The sequence below is a fragment of the Gigantopelta aegis genome, chromosome 6 (genome assembly GCF_016097555.1).
Source record: "Gigantopelta aegis isolate Gae_Host chromosome 6, Gae_host_genome, whole genome shotgun sequence".
Lineage (NCBI taxonomy): Eukaryota > Metazoa > Mollusca > Gastropoda > Neomphalida > Peltospiridae > Gigantopelta > Gigantopelta aegis.
Window position 1 is genome coordinate 60,440,445 of NC_054704.1, and position 23,123 is coordinate 60,463,567.

Below are 23,123 nucleotides of genomic sequence, written 5' to 3' on the forward strand. Positions count from 1 at the left end.
AATGTTTCTACATCGTCAATTACAACAATACACATGATACAGACTGTTTTCTTTTTGTTTCAAGGACAGGAAAAAATCTTAATAAAACTCGTTTTGATTGGTTGTACAAGTCGCGTGGTAGTAAAATCTCGCACATGTTAGCAAGGTAACAAAGGTGTGAGTGACCAGTCAACAGGCTAGTATAACTGAAGTACAACTCCAGTCATGTTTAGAATTACTGTGTTTGCAGGGCTTGTAGAATTTTTTTTAAATCCACTAGCCATGGGATCAGCGATTTAAAAAATGTACTAGGCAATGATTAAAAAGTCACTAGCCCTACTTTACTTCAAGTTAATACAATTTTACTAAATAATAGTAATAATCAAGATGAGTAATAATTAAGTTTCTATAAAAAAAAATTCTGATGTTTTTCTCTCTCCCCCACCCCCAAGCTATGGCCCTAACAGACCTATGCAAAATTAGTCTTGTGTTGACTTCACAGAACATAACCTTCTTTATACTTGGTCCATTCCACGGCGGCATAAAGTAACATATATAATAAAGTATGTATTTAGGATGAGGTGATTTACAACAGCATATATACAACAGAATTTGCATTGCTTAATACAGTATACAGCCTTTAGTTATTAATCGTCTTGAGTAACTGAGTTGTTAATTACACTAGATAAGCCTCTTAAAGTGAATCTTGAAAACACAGTCTATGCTACTAATTAAAAAAAAAAAAAAAAGGGTTGTGGAAAAAAGTAGGAGGGTAAAACAATGTTAACAGAATTTTCTTTTCATTGACTTTCTGTGATATCCACCAATAATTCCTTGTCTTTTCAAGCCTTGAAAATAACATTTGTAACTTTCATTTCCTTTTATAAATCCACTTTAAATAATAGTATTCAATATTTATTGCGATCATTCTGGCTAAAACCATAAAATCTAAGTAAAGTATGATTTCAGTTATCAAAAACGGCTATAATAGTCAAAAATATACCTTAGTGTTTAAAAACTAGAGTATGTCCCTTTAATGCTGTCTTTAGAAGGAAATCTAATCCAGAGTAAAATTCTTAAAATGGAAAGATGACATATTTGATTGGACAAAAAAGAAAATATTTACTGATATTTTAGACGTTTGCATTTATGTTACCAGGGGTATAAATTGGGTTATTTATCGTTCCAGCAGTGCACCATGACTGGTATATCAAGGACTATAAAAGATCCTTTGCTACTAATGGGAAAAGGTAGCAGATTTCCTCTAAAATTACAAATGTTTGACATCAGTAGCCGATGATTAATAATCAATCTGCACTAGTGGTGTCGTTATACAATTTAAACTTCAACTTCCTTAAAAACAATTGATATTTAAATATTTTCAATTATTTGAAACAAACCTGAAATATAAATATTTTGTGTTTGGGCTACCTAATCATGTTTGGGCCACTTAAAATGAAAATTTAGTGGCCCAGATATTTTTGTGTGGCCACCATACTTTTCTGATGAATTTTGAGTCCTGATGTTCAGTTCAGAAATAAATGTGCACAAGCAAAAGAAAAAAGATTTGAATATAATTGAAAACCAGTATTGTTTTGTCAAGAAGAAGAAAAAACTAAACAATTCTAAACTGTTTTTGCATTACATGTCAAATGAAATGACTCTTTCGGGGACCAGTCAAATAATATGCGTCACATGCTATTGATGAACACAGCCCAGGGTAAGTTCATCCAGCTTCGCCAATGCTTGCTGGTTTATGCTAGACATTACACCAAATGCAGTTCGGGAACCAGTTAAAATAGTTTGTAAATGTTTTGTAACTAGTGGGTGACTGTTCAAACACATACCTGTATTGAGCTACTTCTGTCTACTGGCTGTTTGTACCCATGTAAATATTACTCAAACTTTCTGTCTACTTACTAGAAAACCTGTTATTGATTCATTATAATATGTTTTCTTTATTCATTTTAGATTATACCACCCCGAGAATGGGTTCCAAGGAAAAGGGGCTATGATGATATTGACATTGTAATACCTGCTCCAATCAGTCAAATGGTAACTGGATGCCAGGGTCTGTACACACAGTACAATATTCAGAAGAAGTCGCTGCATGTAAAAGAATTTGAAAAAATGGCAAATAGTGACAGGTTAGAGTAAATCTTTTTTACTCATGTTTGTTCAGGGCGTGAAATAAGTTATAAAAATTGTATATGCAAAATGAGTTTTTTATATAGCATTTTTTAAGAAGTTGGTATTTTTATATGGCAGTGATTTGATGCACCAATTTGCGATTTTCCACCTTCATCTAGTATATGTATAATTGTTTAAACATCAAACATAAGTATTTTTAAAAGTTCCTAACAAGGAATTGAGTTGATTACTTGTAGCTCGGTGGAGGTATGGTTTATGAAGTGGTACAAGAAGGTCCATTTTTTGGTTATTAATATAAATGATATTAAAATGCAACTGAATAATATTTAAAAAAACGACAAGGAATAAATATTAATTAATAACCTCTTTACATCTTAAATGATATTTATTATCAGCCACCCACCCAACACACACACACCCTGAAAAAAAAGAGAGAAAAAAGATTGTTTACAAATCAGTAAAAAAGGGAGAAAATATTTACATGTAATAAATCAACACTATTAAATTTGTCCACTATATATTCGCGAACTCTTGGGCATTCGCAATTTTATGACCAGTAAGTGTGCCATGTCCATGAGACTGATCGCTAGCTAGGCATTTCCCATCCCAACCCCCCAAAATTCAAGTACTCGTAGGATAGAATACAATGGAGGCCAGTGGCATGTTAAACCGAAAAATGGCTGGCTGAACATAAGCAAGTCAGATTGTTCGCAAGTGCATTTCCCCTAAAACACATCACTGGTTTTCAACTTTTCACTTTATAGGCAGAGTTCAGCCAGACCGAGCAAACAAAATGTCCCCTAGACTGGTTATCGTGCTTCATGGTGAACCAAATTGCAAAGTCGGAAACCAATCAAATAGTTGGCAACTGTTAGTGAAATGTTCGCTGACTGAACGTGAGGCTGCTATCCTCAAACCAACAGGATCAGCCTTTTCTCACATTTTCACCTCATTTTTGGCCATCGATCATAATATTTGTAAAATGGATGGTTTTAGATTGTTGATAGTATTGTAAATAATTGTATAAAATAATAGATCAAGATACCAACATGTCAGATTATGATCAATGGTTCCCATATTCATGAAAAGAGTTGTAATTATATACCTATCAGCATCCACAGACACTTAACTATTAAAGCCTGAACAAATAAAAGAAAGGATGAATTAGTGAGTGAGTGAGTGTATGTTTGAATGAATGAATTCTTAGTAAAACTCCTGCACAAAAAAACTTGAGTTCATAAAATGACCTCAATGTGTTGCACATAATACATAGTACATACTACTGTCCTCAGATTTACTCTCAACTGACGGCTCTCCATGGATTACCCTTTTTGATATGCAATCACTTAATTCATGAGAATGTATCAGAAAAGAAATCAGGTAATATATTGTAGTCACAGCATAGATTAACACAATTAATATTTGCAATATGCAGAGGTATATATTGTTGAAAATACTTTGCTGATATCATACGCCACTGCACAGGCATTGATTTTTTAAAAATTAAAACAGTCCTTGGTGTTTGAAAAACAAAGGTTTGCACATCTCAAAATGCTTAAGGAAGTGAAAAATAGCACTCATCAAAATGCTAAGGCGAGTGAAAACCAAGCATTATTAATTTATGAAGTAATTGGTACATGTAAATGCAGAAATATGTATTGCAAAAATGAACCAATAAACCAATAATGTTTTTTTTCTAATTTTATGTTGTTTGGTTCGTTAGTGTAGTCTTTGAGAATAAGGTGCTTTTTGCATGTAAACAAATCTACGGCAGACGTAAGTGCACCTTTTCATGAATATGGGTCCAGCTGTATGGCCGCCATTTTGATTGTTTACTTTTACGGGTTCAAACTAAAAATTTAATTTACAAACATTTTTTTTCTGAATTTATTACTTGTGCATTATGATTTTAATGTCTTATGCAACCTTCAAACCATGTCGGATATTAACTACAAGTCATATTGCCAAAATGTGCAGTTGGAATGTATTAAATAGCCATCAGTTTGGGGGTTTTTTTTGTGGGGGGGGGGGGGGGGGCATATAAAACCTCAAAATCCAGCTGGGCAAACAGCATATTTGACATCAGCACCCTTGAATTAAGTTAAAAATTTTGATTACTTTTAACACAACATGCCTACAGTATTAACATTTTGAGAAATTTGGACTAGACTATCAGTAGGAACCCAAAAATTCTGTCAACATCCATCAAATACTAATTGGAGACTCTTGTGACAAAATAAAAAATATTCGATCGGTTCAGATTCATACACAATAAATATCGGATATGGGCTGATGTGTGTGTGCACGTGTATGTATGTATGTATGTATGCAAGATATTTATCGTATTTAACATGATTTAAATATTTATATACATAAAAACATTCAAGATTTTTGTCGGGATTTCTTTTCACCCAGATATTAAAAAAAGAAAAGAAAAGGTATTTGGAAGAAAAATGAAATTGAATTTGAGCTATAAAACATTACAATGAGACCCATACTAAATATTTGGAGTTGGAGGCGGGGCGGAGCACAATCTGTAGTGGAGGGACACAGTCTAGTGGGTGGGAACACAAGCCATATTTTTTAACCCTATATTTATGTATATAGTAGTTAGCCTTGAGACTACTGGATTAATTTTTGACAAAAACCACGTAGAGTGGGTACAAGTTTATAATTTTTACTGACATATATTCACTTCAATGTTTTATAAATACATAAAATAAGTTCATATTTGAATCAGTTTTATTTTCGTGGGGTTTTTATAATTTTTATGATATTTTAGATCAGATAATGGCGATTAAAATTAGGCAAAAATTGAAAAAGTCATGTTTACTTATGGGCATTTGTGGCCCGCTGTCCAGTATTTATGTCCATTATTCCCGATAACAGTGGTTTTCTGAACAAAATTTTAAAAAACAACAACCCGAACTACTATATTTGGTGATTTTCGTTGTTGGTAAAATGATCAAATTTAATATCAAATTAGCTGTCGCAATCAGCTAAAAATGACCGCTATAAGCCACCATTGTTGTCAAATGAAAATACTTGCCAAAAACCACGTTTCCGGTGAGTGTCATGTGAAAAACGGTGGGAAAATATGAATTGGGGGAATGCACTGTATACAGTATACAGTATGTCGACTGGCCTGCAGTAGTCAGAAGGTTAAAAGTGGGGATACAGTCCCCAACCCCGGCCTCTCGGTTGCTACTGATCTGATAATGCCAGAAATTTAATTGTATTGCATATACAGATATTTATATTCAAAGCAGGAATATGTAGCCTAAGAAACATGTAAGTTTTATTTATAAGAGATTAAACTAGCCGACAACTTGATAATATGGCTACAAACTCAGGATGGTCCCTTTATTATAAGAAGGTTTATTATGCACAGTCAAAAGGTACTTCATTTAAATGTTAGAAGCAAAGATAGTACTTCGCCTCGGATGACGGGACTATCAACAAAAGTAAATGTGCCAAGCCTGAATTTAAGCCGAAATAATTAAAACTGAAAGAAAAAGAAGAGTTAGGCCAAATAAATAAATAAATATTTTTGAAACTTAGTAAACACCATATATTTCAAATGAAGTTGGATATATGATTAATATAAATGATGGTGAAGAGGATGTAGAGGATGTACATCAGCAAATCACAGATTATAAAAAAAAATTGTTTTAAATTAAGGGCTACATTGTAGCTCTGGCACTTGCCAAATTCACCAATTGCGAATTTTGAAAGCAGTTAGCAAATTTTATTTTAGTTCGACGAAATAATTTAATGTAATAATTTAAATTTTTTAGAAAATAACTGACTATTTATGCAATTTTTTAAGTTTAATAGACAATTTGGCAAATTATTTTGCTCAACCAGAGCTAGCCCTGAAATTAGTTAATGTTTGTTTAGTTTGTATAGTATATGAAATTTGTTTTAGATATAAAACTCCAAGCCATTTTGACTATGATGAACTTGAGCGGAAGTACTGGAAAAATGTATCGTTTGGCTCCCCTATATATGGTGCTGATGTTTCTGGCTCCCTGTATGATGAAGAACAGAATATATGGAACATTAACAGACTTGGAACAATACTGGACTATGTTGAAGGAGATTATGGCATTCACATTGAGGGAGTCAACACTGCATACTTGTATTTTGGTATGTGGAAGACAACATTTGCATGGCACACGGAAGATATGGATCTGTACAGTATAAATTATGTTCATTTTGGAGCCCCTAAGTCATGGTATGCTATACCACCAGAACATGGCCGTCGACTTGAGAGACTTGCTCAAGGTGAGTGCAATATTTACAAGGCTTTTTAATAATAAAGGGCACCATTCACCCCAGAGTTAGGGTTAAGAAAAGCATACAGTCAGTGTTTCTGTCAGAAAGAAATTTTTGAGTATGGCGCTATGGAATTGAATGCACCACAGTCAAGGGGGGGGGGGGGGGGGTGCCTCCCCCAGAAAGAAAATGGATTAAGAAAATCATACAGTAATGATAAGAATAATTAATTTTGTCAAAAGGTTAACTTAAAAACAAATCTGCAAAAATATTTGGATATGACGCCATACCCATTTTACCCTCTGGCAGAAACCATGACTTGTGGAGGGATTTTCAGCAAAGCCACTTGTAAGGATTTAAAGTAAGATATCAATATGTCATATGGGTGTTGAACTGCCACATTATAGAATATCTTGATGAATCTGTGTCCCTTATGATAAAACACTAATTCACTGTAGTGATTGGTAATTACATATATATAATGCAGGGCTCACACTGGAAGAAATTTAGTTATAGCCAATTTTCAGATATATATACTGTCAAAAAGAAAATGGATTAAGAAAATCATACAGTAATGATAAGAATAATTAATTTTGTCAAAAGGTTAACTTAAAAACAAATCTGCAAAAATATTTGGATATGACGCCATACCCATTTTACCCTCTGGCAGAAACCATGACTTGTGGAGGGATTTTCAGCAAAGCCACTTGTAAGGATTTAAAGTAAGATATCAATATGTCATATGGGTGTTGAACTGCCACATTATAGAATATCTTGATGAATCTGTGTCCCTTATGATAAAACACTAATTCACTGTAGTGATTGGTAATTACATATATATAATGCAGGGCTCACACTGGAAGAAATTTAGTTATAGCCAATTTTCAGATATATATACTGTCAAAAAAACACCCACATAGGCAAAATATTCATGGAATTGGAATTATCTCTTTAATACAAAGTGGCCTAATTTCGTTATTTATGATTGTATCACTCAGTCAAATTTGACATGAGTATGTGACAATGTTCTTGCTATGGACTGACGGCATTGGAGGCATTTTCGTCACCAAACAGCGTCGCACGAGGGTGCTGAAATTAGTACCTTGTGTGGCCACCAGCAGCAGCAATCACTGCGCAACATCTCCTTGGCATGGACTAAATAAGTCTCTGAATCTGGGCACGTGGAATCCTAGCCCATTCTTCCTGCAATGCATGTGACAGTTACGGAAGCGTCTGAGGCTCTGGGTCACGCTGGCATACACGTCTGCCCAGTTCGTCCCATAGATGTTCAATGGGGGTTGAGATTAATGTTCTCATTCTGTAGGAAATCCATTGTTACACGTGCCGTATGCAGCCTGGAATTGTCCTGCTGAAAGAGTTCTCCCTGTCGATCCAAAATGGGCAGCATGTGGCGGCAAAGAATTTCATCCCGGTAGCATATAGCTGTCAGGTTGCCTTGTACGAACACAAGTTCACTTCTGCCAGTGTATGAGATGGCTCCCCACATCTTGACATTCCCTCCATTGAATCTGTCAACTTGGGCGACGCAGTTGTTAGCAAAACGTTCATTGCAGCGTCTGTAAACACGTCGTCGTCCATCAGGTCGCTGTAGAAAGAAATATGACTCGTCACTGAACCATACTCACCGACAAGTTTCCCAAGTTCCACCCCTGTACATTCATGCACCAGCAAACACGTAAATGTCGCTGTTAACGTCGCAGGATGGGGCCAACATATGGTCTCCTAGCCCGTAAACCAGCTTCTCGAAGTTGGTTATGAATGGTTTGTGCAGACACCCTTCTCAAACCAGGTATGCGTCCAGCAGTGTTCGTTGCTGTGGCAGTTCGGTGATACAAGTGTAGAACCCGGATGTAGCGATCTTGTGCTGCAGTTGTTATGCAACGTCTTCCACTTCTGGGCCAGTCTTCAGCTGATTGAAACTGCTGGTACCTGTCTCAGAGACATGAAATGGTGCTCCGATGGACGTTCATGTGGTGTGCGACGGCTGACTGCGATTCACCTAACTGGAGACGGCCTATTGCAATGTTTCGATTCAGCAGGCTTAGTCTTGGCATCTTGTAACTCGTCTACGTCGAAATGGAAATGAGGCATCATTGCGAGCATTGCAGCTTTAAATACCCATCACTACCCCAATCGTTTACACGCATTCGCCAAAATCTTGCCATTATCGCACAACATGCCACAACGTACGTTAAATTTGTTTTAGGTTGCATTTGGGCATGCAGTCCCATTCCAGGAACATTAACAAACATGGTCATTCAGCAACATTGTAAAAAACACACGATATTTTGTAAAATCAAACACTTTTCTTCTTTCCCTATCACTTATGCATTTCATTTTTGACAGTATATATATATATATATATATATATATATATATATATATATATATATATGTAGAGAGTTTACTCGAAGTGACTAATTTAAAGAACCATTTTATTTGCCAAAGACTAAATGTAGTAGTTACTTTGCATGAAAATTAACAGCTGGCTAATTTGGCAATGGACAGGGTGAGCCCTCGGGTGACCTTATAAAAGGCCAGATTCCTAGATGGGGGCTCTCAATTACAAAAGGGTAAATGGAAGTGGCCAGTACCAGTAGATGCATGTACCATTAATTCCTGCCCATGTATGCTCTTTGCAAAATTGAACCTCCAGTTCCAGCTGGCATGCTTGGGAGCTAAGACAGGTCAAAATATGCTCATGTTTAATTTTTGGAAAGTGGAACATTTTCTGTTGTAGCTTCGAATTGAAGCTTTGTTCCTGTGGCCTGACATGTACATGATATGTCTAACGCTGACACTTGGAAGTTTGACAGCAGACGATTACTGTTTGATGTCTAAAAATAGAATCTCAAGGAAATTCCTCGGGGATTCTTTTGTTGACATAATTCATAAAGTCGTTCCGACTATAAGCCAAAAATAGTGCTAAACAGATTCATGGTGCTATGAATGTCAGTTTTTATCATCACGTGATTCGAATTTGACCAATCCAAGGGTTTATAACAAAGGCATTTTTAGAGATTGGAATTATAAGAAAGTTAATGCAGTATATATACTTGGAAATTTTATTACACTACCAACCAAGATGTACATGTAAATAGACTTGGGGGGGGGGGGGGGGGTGGGGGGGGGGTGGATTGTGAGAACCTAATATCCTAAAATGACAAATGCATGTATATGCATATTATAATGATAATAATTTGCTTTGAGCAGGGATAGGGTTGGACATACCCCTATTGTTGTTTTTGTTTTAATTCCCTATTACCTATTACAATTTAGATGAACCAGTTGCCAAAGACAAACATTTTATTTTTAAAATGTTCTTATTAGTTTTTATGATTCGCAAGTGTTACATCAGTTACGCATTAAGAAAACTTAGTTTTCTTGTTCTAGTGATCATAGATTACCTGTGCACTACACATTTCTATATATATCTGAAAACTTGATGCTTCAGATTCAGAGAATTTTGGCAAGTTCAAAGACATGTCAAATACAAGTTACTTTTTTTTTTTTTTGCGTCAGTTACCCACACTTCATTTGTGATTGTAGTTGCGCTGAGATTGTATGCAATGAAATTTTCTTTTGACATGTCAAAACATATTTATTTCAATCAAAAACACTCTTAAGAATTTTATTGAATACTTTTTAAAAATTATAATAATCAAGATGTTAAAAAATGTCTGAATGTTGCTCCAGTTACCGCGGAATTGCCGTTTAAATAACTTATTAGATTTTGAAACATAAGCTTATTTATTTTGTACAATCTTTGTATAGAACAAAGGCAAGTAACTCTTAATTTTAACTTTTTTGTACACAATTGCTGTTCCCATAATCGGTTAGTAGACTGTTGATTCTTACACACATAAACATGATAGTGAAGCACATTGATAGAAACATGTTTATTTTTCGACTGAATTCAAAATTAATATTTTACAGAAAAGTAAATGCTGTTTTATTGAAAAATTTGTTTTTTAATAGTTCACTTGGGCCCGGGCAAGTGAGATCTTGATCATCATTTGCCCCACCGTCATATTCCACTTGCTCTGGGCGTCGGCCAGTAGTATTTTTTAATCCTTGATAACCACCTAGATGGGGCACTTATGGTCTGTTTTGTTTTTATTATGTACCCATAAAGGTATTACTTTTCTGACGGTGACGACATCAACTTATGTTAAAGTTTGTCATTTAGCTCCATTTCTTACAAACTGCAACATAGCCCTACATCAGTCAATCACTGTTTTTAGTTGCACAAATAAATGTTCATCACAATGTACATGTATGTGAATTTTTAGTTAAATTAAAATGTTTATTGGATACGTGTGTGTGTGTGTGTATGTATATATATGTGTGTGTATATATATATATATATATATATATATATATATATATATATATATATATATATATTTATTTATCATATAATATCTCACATTTTCAGTGCAATCAAAGTATGTGATATTTTTCAGATCACATGCTTTAAGAATTTGATAACTTTGCAAATTACATATAAATTAGTCACGGTCTCGTCACTAGGTTTATTAACATTTAAGCAAATGTACTTGGGTGACATTCCATGCATTCATAGTCATCAAATAAAAACATTTCAATGGCAATTTGACACTGAAAGCTGTCCAGCATTCAGAAAACAAAAAACGTTAGGCATAAATTTATTTTAATGAAGGACATCCAAAATAACATCATTCGAGTTTGACGTCATTTTCATTCAAAAATACACCGCACCACATATTCTTAAGTCATTTGAATATCTAGTAATGACAGACTGGAATTAAAGTTGCGTGTACAGTTTACAAAAACACGTATTAAGCTTGAGCTTATATGATAAAGAGATTATTACCCTCATGTATTTTGGTATCATCAATATCATATATTAGGAATAAAAATAATGTATTATGCTCACCAGAGTCTCGCATAATACAATTTTTATTCGTAATATATGATATTGATGTGTATATATATATGTGTATATATATGTATATATGCGTGTGTGTGTGTATATATATATATATATATATATAATTTAATTTAATTTAATTCTTTGCTTTCAGACTTACTGACCTGTAATGTTTGTTTTATCAATAAAAATGCCTTAAGTCTATTTATGTGTGTATTCTTTGTCCATTTCAGGTTTTTTCCCTGGGAGTTTTCAAGCATGTCCAGCATTTTTGCGTCACAAGATGACCTTGATTTCACCACATATTCTAAAACGATACTCTATTCCATATCAAAAGGTTTGTTTAACTTAAAGGTTCATATAGCATACCTAATCCTTGCTTTAAAGTTTACCATTGTGTAGCTTAGTTTGTTTTTGTTTTCTTGTGATAAATGTTGGTGAGAGTCAGAGATATTTTAGGCATTAAACTCGGCTAGTCCACATAATAAAAACTGTCATAATGATATAACCTATGTCATACACTAGTACTATGTTAGTGCTCGTTACATGCAGAAATGAGATTCCATACAGCAGTGTAGTGCATATGTATTCAGTGCTCAATTTTAAGGATTTTGGTTTCTTGCCCGGAGGGCAAGTATGGGTTCACATTGAGGTTGCCCCTCCAAAAATTTGGTTGCCCTGATTTCATCCGTGTTTTGAAACTAGAGTTATATTTATTTTCCAATAAAACAGCAACCAACATGTTTGGAATTAATATGTTGTCAATGTAAAATGACAATAAAATACATTACTTTTTAATAATGTTTTTAAATGTTTGTAGTTATACACATGTACACATAGGGCCTAATTGCTTAAGATTGTTGTGATTTGGCGACACATCAGCTATTTTCTAATCGAATGCACTGGAATGTTTACTATTCGGAATACTTCAGCTGATTACGATTTTTCCTGATGTCTCACGGAATCGACCGAGGAGTTCCGAGTGGCAAACAAACCCACGTGATTTCGACTGATGCTTTAGTAGGGTGGGATGATTTTTCGTTTCAGATTTTGCCACATTCCGTTTCAGATTTTTGCAAATTCCGTGTTTGTTTTTTTCCTTTTTGTGTGTTAATTAGTGTCATGTTTTATTATTACAAACTATATCCATTTGTGTTTTATTGTTCCAGCTCTGAGCTTGTTGGCTATTGCTATTTTCTAAATACCTGTAAAAAAAAATTGTTGACACAAACTTAAAAAAAAGAAGAAGTTAAGTAATGTTTACTTGCCACTAATAAAGACTAAAAAAGTGATATTTTCTGGCCTATTACACGCATTGGTGTATAAACCGCACCACTTGGTTTTAGACAAAGTTTCGACCTTCGTCCGTACATAAGCCGCAGTTAAAACAAAGTTACAAACTTAATTACTGTTAATTATAGTTTGTATTTAATAATAATAAAGAGATCCATTCTCCCTTAAATTCAAACAACACATAATTGTTGATTGTGTGGCTTTCAGTTTCATTTCATTTAATGGATTATGGTTAAGATTCATAAACAAAACACACATTTGACAAACCCCGCTATTTTCATGAAACTATTAACAAGAACTTGGTAATGCATTGTTCGTAATCTTACATTAGTTGCCAAAAAAAAAAAAATACATGATAACATTTTATTTGGTCCAGTATGATTACAAAACGTGAACCACCAAAAAAAAGTGCTCAAGTAAGAATTACTAGCACCCACTCGATTACACATGTATGTTTTTATGTAACCTAACTAGCGTGCCGTGTGCACAAATTACATATTCAAACGTGGTCGGGTCAAGCTGGATATACATGTAGGCCAGCGGTAGTGAACCGACACTAAGCACTGTTCTGTCGATAGTTTACAGTTTCGACATTGTTTTATAACTTTTAAATGAAGGCCTTTTAAAAAAAAAAAAAAAAAAAGTTTAGAATTATGTATTCAGAGGCAGTTTAAGGATTCGCGGGACCAATAGCACAAATAACAGCGGGGCCCAATTCCCAAGATATATATTTTTCAACACCTTCGGGGAGAGGGGGAAAAATTACCTGGGGAAAATAAATGTACACAATTACTCACCGCGGGACCCCCTGAAGCGCGGGGCCGTAGCACGTGCTACATCTGCTACTAGAATAACCATGCTATTTTTGTGTGCAATTTAGAAAACAATCGGTTCAGAAATAAATAACTTGTAGTAAATGCCATAGCATGAAAAAAGGTGTTCCCTGTGGGAATTGCTTCCGTACAGACAGATTAACGAATATACCCAAAGTTTTACGAAATTATGTTTTCCAACGAAAGCGTTGTGTAAATCGGTTATGCTTACGAATCGTAATAAGTATTATTAAAAAATATTGAAATTGAACATACTAGAAATCTTGTTATATAATCAACATTCTAAAATTGTATTAGTTCATGTTTATTTTTATATTTCAAATAAAATTTTACTGTGTAAAGTGACACGGGTAAACAGTCAACATGCTTTGTTACAAGCTTACAGCGTAACTTCCGAGAATGAACGGTTCTGGAAGTGTTTAGGCATACGAAAGTACTATATGCTTATATTATTAATATTGAATCTTAAAACTACCAAAAAGATTTATAATGGTGCTTGAACCAGAAATACAACTTTTGAAGGTTATTTTTTTAAAAATCGCGAATTCCGTTTCAGTTACTAAATTCCACGATTCCGTCCGTGTTTTTCGTGATCGCGGAAAATCATCCCCTCCACTTTAGATAACAACAGTTTAAAAGCGATTGTGGGCAAGGAAACTGCACATTATTATGCAACACAACTCGCCTTTTGGTGTTTAAAAAAAAGTCAGTCGTCCAACGGGCAACTAGTATCATAGAATTAAGTTGCCCGACTGAATATTACGTCGTCACAGACGACCGGACGACCATAAAAATTGAGCGCTGGTATTTGATTAAAGTTAGGAGCAGAATTACGTAAAACGGACAAGATATTTACAGACACCGCAAAACATCGACAAACACTGAAGTATAATAGATTTTGTATTACAATTATCTTATCATAACTTTGTTATACAACACTGAATGCCAGTAACACAATTACACAGTTCGGTAACAGAATTACCACTGAAGTTACATTTTAACAAAATTACTTATTTCATATAAATTTGGTTTTCAAATATTTTAATAATAATTCAGTGCACGTTTTTTGTTTTTTTCATTCATACTAATATTTTAATTGATAAGGTCACACTTTTTTCTTTAGGATTACGGATTTTTTTTGAAGGACACAATGTCGGAGGATGGAATAAAAATAAAATTCACCCAATTCCTGTGTATTTTTATTGTTTTGTATTATGGATGTTTTCAGTAAGAAGTTCAGGATGGAGGAGAAATAAAAATTAAAAAGATCCAAAAAGGTTTCCAGCCTTGATATACTGAAGCCAGTTATTGCATGCTGTGTATGAGAGGAAACTACTATCCACCATCCCCAAAGGAATTTAAAAAGAACAAGCCAAGATTTTAAAAAAAGATACAAATTGTTTTATTAATATTTAGAAGGGTGGGGTATAAATTAGAATATTAACACCATTCAAAGCGTACTTTGCACTATTTTTAATGAAAATTCATTAAGATAAAATTTAAATATATATATTAATTAAAATGTCAGGGGAGAGAACAATTCTTCGGGCACTCCATTTCAGATGGGATTGAATTCCACTTTTCTATACACCACTCCACTTCAGGTTACACCGCACCGAATAAACTACTTCCAGATCGAAGTTGAACGTGCATCGACAAAATCTGATGGATTTGGAATTGTATGGGGCTTGTAAATACTGATCTAGCTTATTTCAAGGCTTGTACCCGTAATTTCCAATGTATTATGCACACCGGTGTATAATGCGCACCCCTCACTTTGAACATTTATTCCAAAAAAAACCCCACATGAACCACAATATAATGCGCACCATTTTTTTAAACCACAAAATCCACAGTGAATGTACAGTTTTCCACCTAAAAGCGAAAGCAGCAGTATATTTAAGAAACAAAACTTTAGTTAGGTACTTGCATACATAGACCTACATGTCACACAAAACATAGGCTAATACTTGCATACTCACACATGTATAAATCAAGACAAAAGTATATACCCATACACTGTAAATGACTAATAAATAAATGAAAACAAAAATATAGCACATTACATTTGGTTCTCGTGCTCGTAACTTGTTGACATTGAAGACTTGTTTGTGGTAATTCCGGCCCATGCAAAACTAGTGTCTTTTGTGTAAAATGGGTGTACTCTGGCCAGGTTTAGAGGGTGTGTTTGTTTAAACCAATATCCTGGGAGAAAGAGCTGGACAACGTGTTGTCCTTTTTAGGGTATGTATCCCCCAGGCAGGCAAAGGTACATAAAAAATCCACAGGCCTGCTGATATTAATAAAATGTTATAGCCACTAAGGCTATATAGAAACATATAGGGATATTAATTGTGGTCTGTGGCCTGATACTATGTTTTCAGTAAACTGTATAATTCATTTCGGGTGAGTGTTGTGTGCAAAACAGCGGGAAATATGAATTGGGGAATGCACTGTATACAGTATGTTGACTGGCATGACGTTGGGAGAGATATCTCGCCTGCAGTAGTCAGAAGATAAAATAACATATAACTATGAGTAATAAGTAACAGTGTGTGTGTATGCAACCCCTACAATTAAGAAAATGACCACGGCAAAACATTTGCCATGGAAAATAGTGTCCACAGCATTTTCCACGTCAATTTACTGTTAACATGTTTGCAAGTCTGGATTTTAAGTAATTTTGAAATATCAGTTTATTTGTTTTGTTTGCCAATATGCTATAAGATTCATTTATACCAGTGGCAGTATTCGTTGACTAAAAGTGACAATATCCGTTAACACACAAATGACACATGCACTATCAAGAACAATGCGGTTGCAAGTGAATGATAATTTATCATACATTATGTAGTCAGTCCGCAGTAACTTGCCAGTTAAATCTTTATATTTTAATTATATTACATCCAAGTGTCAGAATATATTAAAATAAATTTTTTTTAATAACGGCATAATTTCTGTTAAAAATCTGTCACCAAGCCCCAAGTAAATCGCTAAGTTTTTTTTAATTTATTTTATAAATTTTTTTTTATTAAGCCACTCTGCTTCAGAAAAGGGTAGCATATTTTGCCAATATAAATTAGAGAAATTTGATTAAACTATAGTAACAATCTCTCTCTCTCTCTCTCTCTCTCTTTCTCTCTCTCTCTCTCTCTCTCTCTCTCTCTCTCTCTCTCTCTCTCTCTCTCTCTCTCTCTCTCTCTATATATATCTCTATATATATATATATATATATATATATATATATATACTCTTCAAAAGAAGATACGCAAAACCACATTGTCGTAACATTTGGAGAATTGATTTAATTATTGAATGGTGAGTCCGATAATTACCAAATGTTGCAGGATTGTTCACAATTCACTCTAGTCCATTGTGAGTAAGTGATAGGACACACCACCAAGGTCAAGGTCATCTGGAGTCAATACCGGGTGTGGCCTCCGCGTGTGTTGACAACTGCCTGGCACCGCCTGCCCATTGAAGCAACCAGAGTACGGATGACGTCCCGGGGGATGGTGGCCCACTCGGCCTGCAAGGCTGCTGCCAGCTCGGGCAGGGTCTGGGGCTGTGGTTGTCGCTGTCGGAGGCGTCAGTCCAACTCGTCCCATAGATGCTCAATTGGGTTCAAATCCGGTGATATCGATGGCCAAGGAAGGACATTAATGTTGTTGTTCTGTAGGAAAGCAGTTGTGAGACGTGCTGTGTGAGGCCTGGCGTTGTCATGTTGGAACACTGCGTTGGCATTGGCCATAACTGGAACGATGTGTGGCCGGAGGATCTGGTCAATGTAGCCCTGTGCATTCAGGTTGCCCTGCACGTGGACCAGGTCAGTTCTGCCAGTGTGTGAGATGGCTGCCCACACCATGACACTACCCCCGCCGAATCTGTCCACTTCCTGCACGCAGTTTGCCGCATAACGTTCACCACGACGCCTATACACGCGACATCTTCCATCATGACGTCGGAGCAGAAATCGGGACTCGTCACTGAACCACACCTGTCTCCATCGCAGTTGAGGCAATTGTCGATGAATCTGGCACCACTGCAGTCGGAGTCGACGGTGTTGTGGTGTTAAGATGACACCTCGAACTGGACGTCTGGCACGAATTCCTACCTCACGTAGGCGGTTCCGTACGGTCTGGTCGGATATCCTGCGCAAACCTGGTATTGCTGCGGCTGTGGAGGTGGCAGTAGTCAATCGTTCCCGAAGGTGGCGTACCCGGATGTAGCGGTCCTGCCCGGGGGTAGTGACCCGTGGTCGACCGGATCTAGGGAGGTCACGTGTTGATCCATGTTGCTGGTAACGGTCCCACAGTCTGGAGATGGTGCTTGGGGACACATGGAATGCCCTGGCAACGGCCGTTCTGGATTCGCCTGCGTCTAGTCGGCCGATGGCATTGTTTCTCTGCGGTTCACTGAGACGTGGCATGTCCTGGATTGTCAACTGTCGGCCAGATACAGAGGCCAGGCAAGCGAACACCCTGCACTTTTATACTGTCGGTGTTCATGTTGCACGTGCAGACAACGCACGTGCAGTGGTGACATGGTTTGCACGTTTGAACTTTATTGTACAGTAGATGCGTTTTATCGAATGTAACCGTGGGAATGTGTTTGGGACATGCAATGACCTTATATTCACAAAGCATGAACCGGTAGGAAACATAAAATCGGAGTTATAACCCATTTGTACCCTTTTGCGTTTCTTTTTTTGAAGAGTATATATATCTACAAATATCTCATCATCAGACTGACCATAACACATCAAGGTACTTGTAGGAGTGTATGTTGAATATTTTACTTAAAAGAAAACACATGTAATGCACCATAGTCACGGCTCAACAATGTATAAGCTGTCACCCCCTTGCAATCCAGTGGTCCCTGCAATGCACGTGCTATGAACAGTCGACAGAGTTCAATGACCTAGTTGATACTCGCTTAATGCTGGTAATTTATTTTCGAACATGGTGATGACCCTGAGATTCAGATACTTGAATACTGTGTAGTAGTTGTTTTAATATTTACTTTTTGTTTTCAGTTCACAAAGTGTATTTTATTTTTAACAATAAGGAAAAAGTACATTTTGAAAAAAAATTCAATCTAGTCCACAGCAAAGAAAATGCCACAGAGAATTAAAAACTCTGCGGCAATGTCCACAGCATTGCCAATTACCGCTGGCAATTGCAGGGGTTGGTATGTCTGTTGCGGGGGGAAGATTATTGCTGTGATTAACTAACATATAACTATGAGTAATAGGAGACAGTGTGTACATGTATGTGGGTGAGTTTGGTAATTATTGTTGTAATTAACAATATAAATATGTCCAAGTAATGTACAGCTATTATAGCTTGGGAATTCGTCGTTACTGCTTGCGGTTATATTTATTATTATTATATTATTATTATTATTATTATTATTATATAAAGTTAGAAAGACCATGGTTTGCAAGCTGTATGTACACACAGAAGTATTTTAAGCAGTCTACTTTCCACTACCCAACATACTTACAATAGCCAAATTAAGCCAGTCGCACAATGTTTTCGATAACAAAAACTGGTACATCCTCTGTATAATGTAGTTAATTAATATTAACAACATAAGATAATATACACAGCCGCCGATAATAATAATTTTATGTGAACCGTTCGTCATTGCTGTGTCTAAAGAACAATATGGGGTGTTTTTGCAAAAGAGGGGGATGAGGATGATTTTATTGACAGTGAAATGTTGAAAAATTCATTTTATTTGTTTTGGAGAGGGTGTTCACAACAGAAGATGTGGTCACTGCCTAGAGAGACTCTTTTTCTTCTAGACAGTGTTTACATGCTTGTATTGTTTTTGCGTCTGGTTAATTTTCTTAGTATTATAATTTTGTTTTTATATCTGACATTTAATTTTTTAATTTTCAATGTCTAACATTCCAGAGTTTAATGTTAAACACATCCTGCTATTTAAATGCTATTTTTGACTTTTGTTCACTGGTGGGTTGCTTCATTTAGCAAGTCAGTAGTAGTGTTGCTAAATTCACTGTAAATATTGGTATTCGTGAATATTTATTCGTATTCGAGACCCCATATTTGTGATATGTATCGTATTTGCCACTTGGTGTATTCATTGCAGCTCTAATATGCACTATGCAGTCACTTGTGGATAGGTCTGTCACTCAGAATGGGATACTGTTAGGCTAAGTGTAACTATTAGACTACGAATAATCTAGTATGTATCAAACATACAGAGTTTTGTACAAGTGGCAATTTTTTAAATATGTATTTTTTGCCCTCTGCCAAAATTAAAAACCACGAGATGGCTGCAAATTTCAATATCGTGAAAAGTTACTCCCACGAATAATACCTGTATGTTAAACAATATTTGTATATAACAAATGGTGTGCTATTTTAATTTAACAAACACAAATAAAGAAGACCGACTTCGAGCCAGAACTCGCTTAAAATCTCTCAAAATGTGTGTAAGATTTTCCACAATGTTGTAAACTTATTTCTGTTTTTACTTAAATGTATTAAATTTGCATATGTGGTATATATGTATGATAAAATAGAAAAATCTGTCAAACTGAGAAAATTGACATTAAAGTTGAGATCTTTAATTGAATACTATGTAAAATCTGAATTTTAAAGCAATAGTTTGGGCATTTCAGTGTGCTGTATGTGTTTAAAGTAATCCCATTTATAACATATGGCTGTTAAGATAATATTTTGTGCAGAAATGTTTTTTGTTGTTCAATCAAACATTTCAAAGCTAACCTCCACTGGAATATTATGCCGCACATCATCCTATATGGAATAACTATGGTGTCACTTTGATTCTCTCTGGTAGAACTAAATCCTTTCTAAAACACTTTTTGGATTCTGCTTCTAGACTAAAGAAGATTTTTAAAACAATGCTTTGCGACAAATGGCTGGCTGTACTTGACGAAGGGCGACAATTGATTCGATAGCCAGTGAAAAAATTGCCATGTGCCACCTGTTGATGACATCCCTGTATAGCTTTGGCAATTGACCCATTGTTCATAAACTTATGGCCCTTGAACTTAGGATATATGAAAGTTTGTTGGGCCTGGTAGGGGAAATGTATTCCTTTAGCAGTTATCTCAAAATGCTTGGGTTTTTGGCATTGTTCTTTTTTAGTATAGAACAAATATATATATGAAGTACTTTAATAATTTAATGGAAATATTGTACCAATATTAGTTGATCAGTTCGTTTTCAGATGCCTTTCTTGCTCTAAAATATTACTTTCATATTTTTGCGGGTGGGTGGGGGACATAACCCAGTGGTAAAGCACTTGCTCGATGTGTGGTCTGTCTGGGATCAATCCCCGTCGGTGGGCCCATTGGGCTATTTCTCATTCCAACCAGTGCACCACAACTGGTATATCAAAGGCTGTGGTATGTACTACCCTGTCTGTGGGATGGTGCATATAAAAGATCCCTTATTGCTAATCGAAAAGAGTAGCCATGAAGTGGCGGCAGCAAGTTTCCTCTCAATATCTGTGTGGTCCGTAACCATATGTTTGATGCCATATAACCATAAATAAAATGTGTTTAATGCGTCATTATATTAAACATTTCCTTCCTTCATATTTTTTTGTTAATGTACATGTACTACGTGTAGGGCAGTTACTATTTTGTAAAATGGAAAACAATATCCCTTGTATTGATTGAAGTTACATGTAAGTTAATATTATAGCTATTCATTTCGGCCTAAGGATTTGGACCTGTTTAATATTTTTTCTTAAAAGTCTTGTTTTTTTTCAATTTCAGATTACTCAAGAGGCTGGTGAATTCATGATCACATTTCCATATGGCTATCATTCTGGCTATAATCATGGTTTCAACTGTGCTGAATCAACTAACTTTGCAACTGAAAGGTGGATAGAGTATGGAAAAAGGTGTCTGCAGGTACGGTTTTCATTTTGTATGAGACTTTTTGCATTAAGATACTATCATTTGCTTTTTCCATTAAATCAGATTTGGTTTGACAGTACATTCTGAAAAGTTTGTGTAATATTTACCATAACGTTTCACTGTTACCTTTATTTTATGTATAAACATGAAATAATGTTTATATTTTACACTGTAATTTATATCATATGTTTTCCACAAAAACATCTTGACAATATTCAATTATATATCCATTAAGTGTTATTTCCTCTAAAATGTGTATATGCATATCATGATAGGTGGCACTTTTTTCCTTCTTTTTTCTGTAGCTCATTTGGGCATTAAATGTTTGTACTTGTGATTTACATCATGGACTGGGTACAATAATTGTATATTGATAGTCAATGTAAAATTAGTGGATAATCAGCCCAGTTTGGCATATAAAACATTCAATACAGTCTCCGCCTGGCGACCAAACCAAAGTTGACATAAACAGATCACACAGGCCACCATAGGGGACAATTGGGGTGAAATTGTCACTATATACTAAACTTCACCTTGTTATGCACATGGACAAAGTTTCAACAAGTAAATATCACAACACTAAAAGGTGTCTAATACTTATATTTAAAAAAATGTGTTATGCACCTTGTGAAACACTTTATTTAACTTTCTGGATTATAACTTTTACTCACATATTTTGATTTAAAAGTTTTATGAATACATACATTAGGGCAAGATCAAGCAGTAACGAGACAAACATTTTAGCTTTTACACTAGGGGTGTGACGAATACGATACATATCACGAATATGAGGTGACAATTACGAATATGTATTCACATCCATGAATACACATTACACAAGTACAAAGGCTTTGCTGAAAGGAAAAAAAAGTATTTATTTTTAAAGTAAAACCTGATTAGTGATTACACAGGACCTACCGTATATCGCTGTGTATTAGCCGACTCCATGCATTAGCCGACCCCCTAGTTTCACCCTCCAAATCGGCTTTAAAATTATAGACCGTGTATATAAGCCGACCCCCCCTATATAAAACTAACCAAGTCCGATGTCTGTGTGGTCTACAAAATGACAAAGTACATCTGCTTTCAAACGTCATTTGTCACAGCAAACTTATCCGGAAGCAGTAGCCGATTTCTATTTATAGAAACGGTGTCCGGTTAATTTATTTCTCGTAAAATATAAGTACCAAGATAGCGAAATATACCTAAACAGAAATAATAATATTATTAATAATAATAGTAGTAGTAATAACAACAACCAGGGATTTTTTTTTTTACATACTTTATGTCAGTAAACATTTATAGGTTACATTTTAAAACTTTATGTCCATTTCTAATTCATTTAATGTTACAAAGTAGCACAATCCACACTGTTTATCATCAATAACGTTCACACAAATTTAGACAATTTTTTGTTTTCTTTTCAATATTGCGATAACAACTTAAATACCAGTCAACAAAATACACTCAACGTGTTCGATTGTCATTCTAGTGTGTTTTAGCATTCACATAATCAAGATAGATAACTCCTGTGAATGTTGACAGCTGTATTTACAAAGACCGGTTGCATAAAAGTACAATTTAACATCAGTGGTTCAGGGTTTTATCACCTATGTTTCTAGACTCCAATAATCGGCACCATTCCCCATCATTCCTCAAAAGCTATGTCGTTTTTTATTCCCAATTTTGGAGTACAAAATTTTCAGTCAATGTAAATTATTCTCATTTTTTATTA

At 35.2% G+C, this 23,123-nt stretch overlaps 1 protein-coding gene across 3 annotated transcripts in view; it reads left to right on the top strand.

The window, feature by feature from the left end:
- LOC121373905 (lysine-specific demethylase 4A-like) overlaps window positions 1-23,123 on the top strand; it is a 73,854-nt gene that overhangs the window by 16,405 nt on the left and 34,326 nt on the right. For all 3 annotated transcript variants that reach the window (XM_041500717.1, XM_041500718.1, XM_041500719.1), the window contains exons 3-6: window positions 1,951-2,126; window positions 6,059-6,417; window positions 11,575-11,678; window positions 21,245-21,382. In XM_041500717.1, coding sequence (XP_041356651.1) covers window positions 1,951-2,126; window positions 6,059-6,417; window positions 11,575-11,678; window positions 21,245-21,382 — 777 coding nt within the window. The remainder of the gene's footprint in view (window positions 1-1,950; window positions 2,127-6,058; window positions 6,418-11,574; window positions 11,679-21,244; window positions 21,383-23,123) is intronic.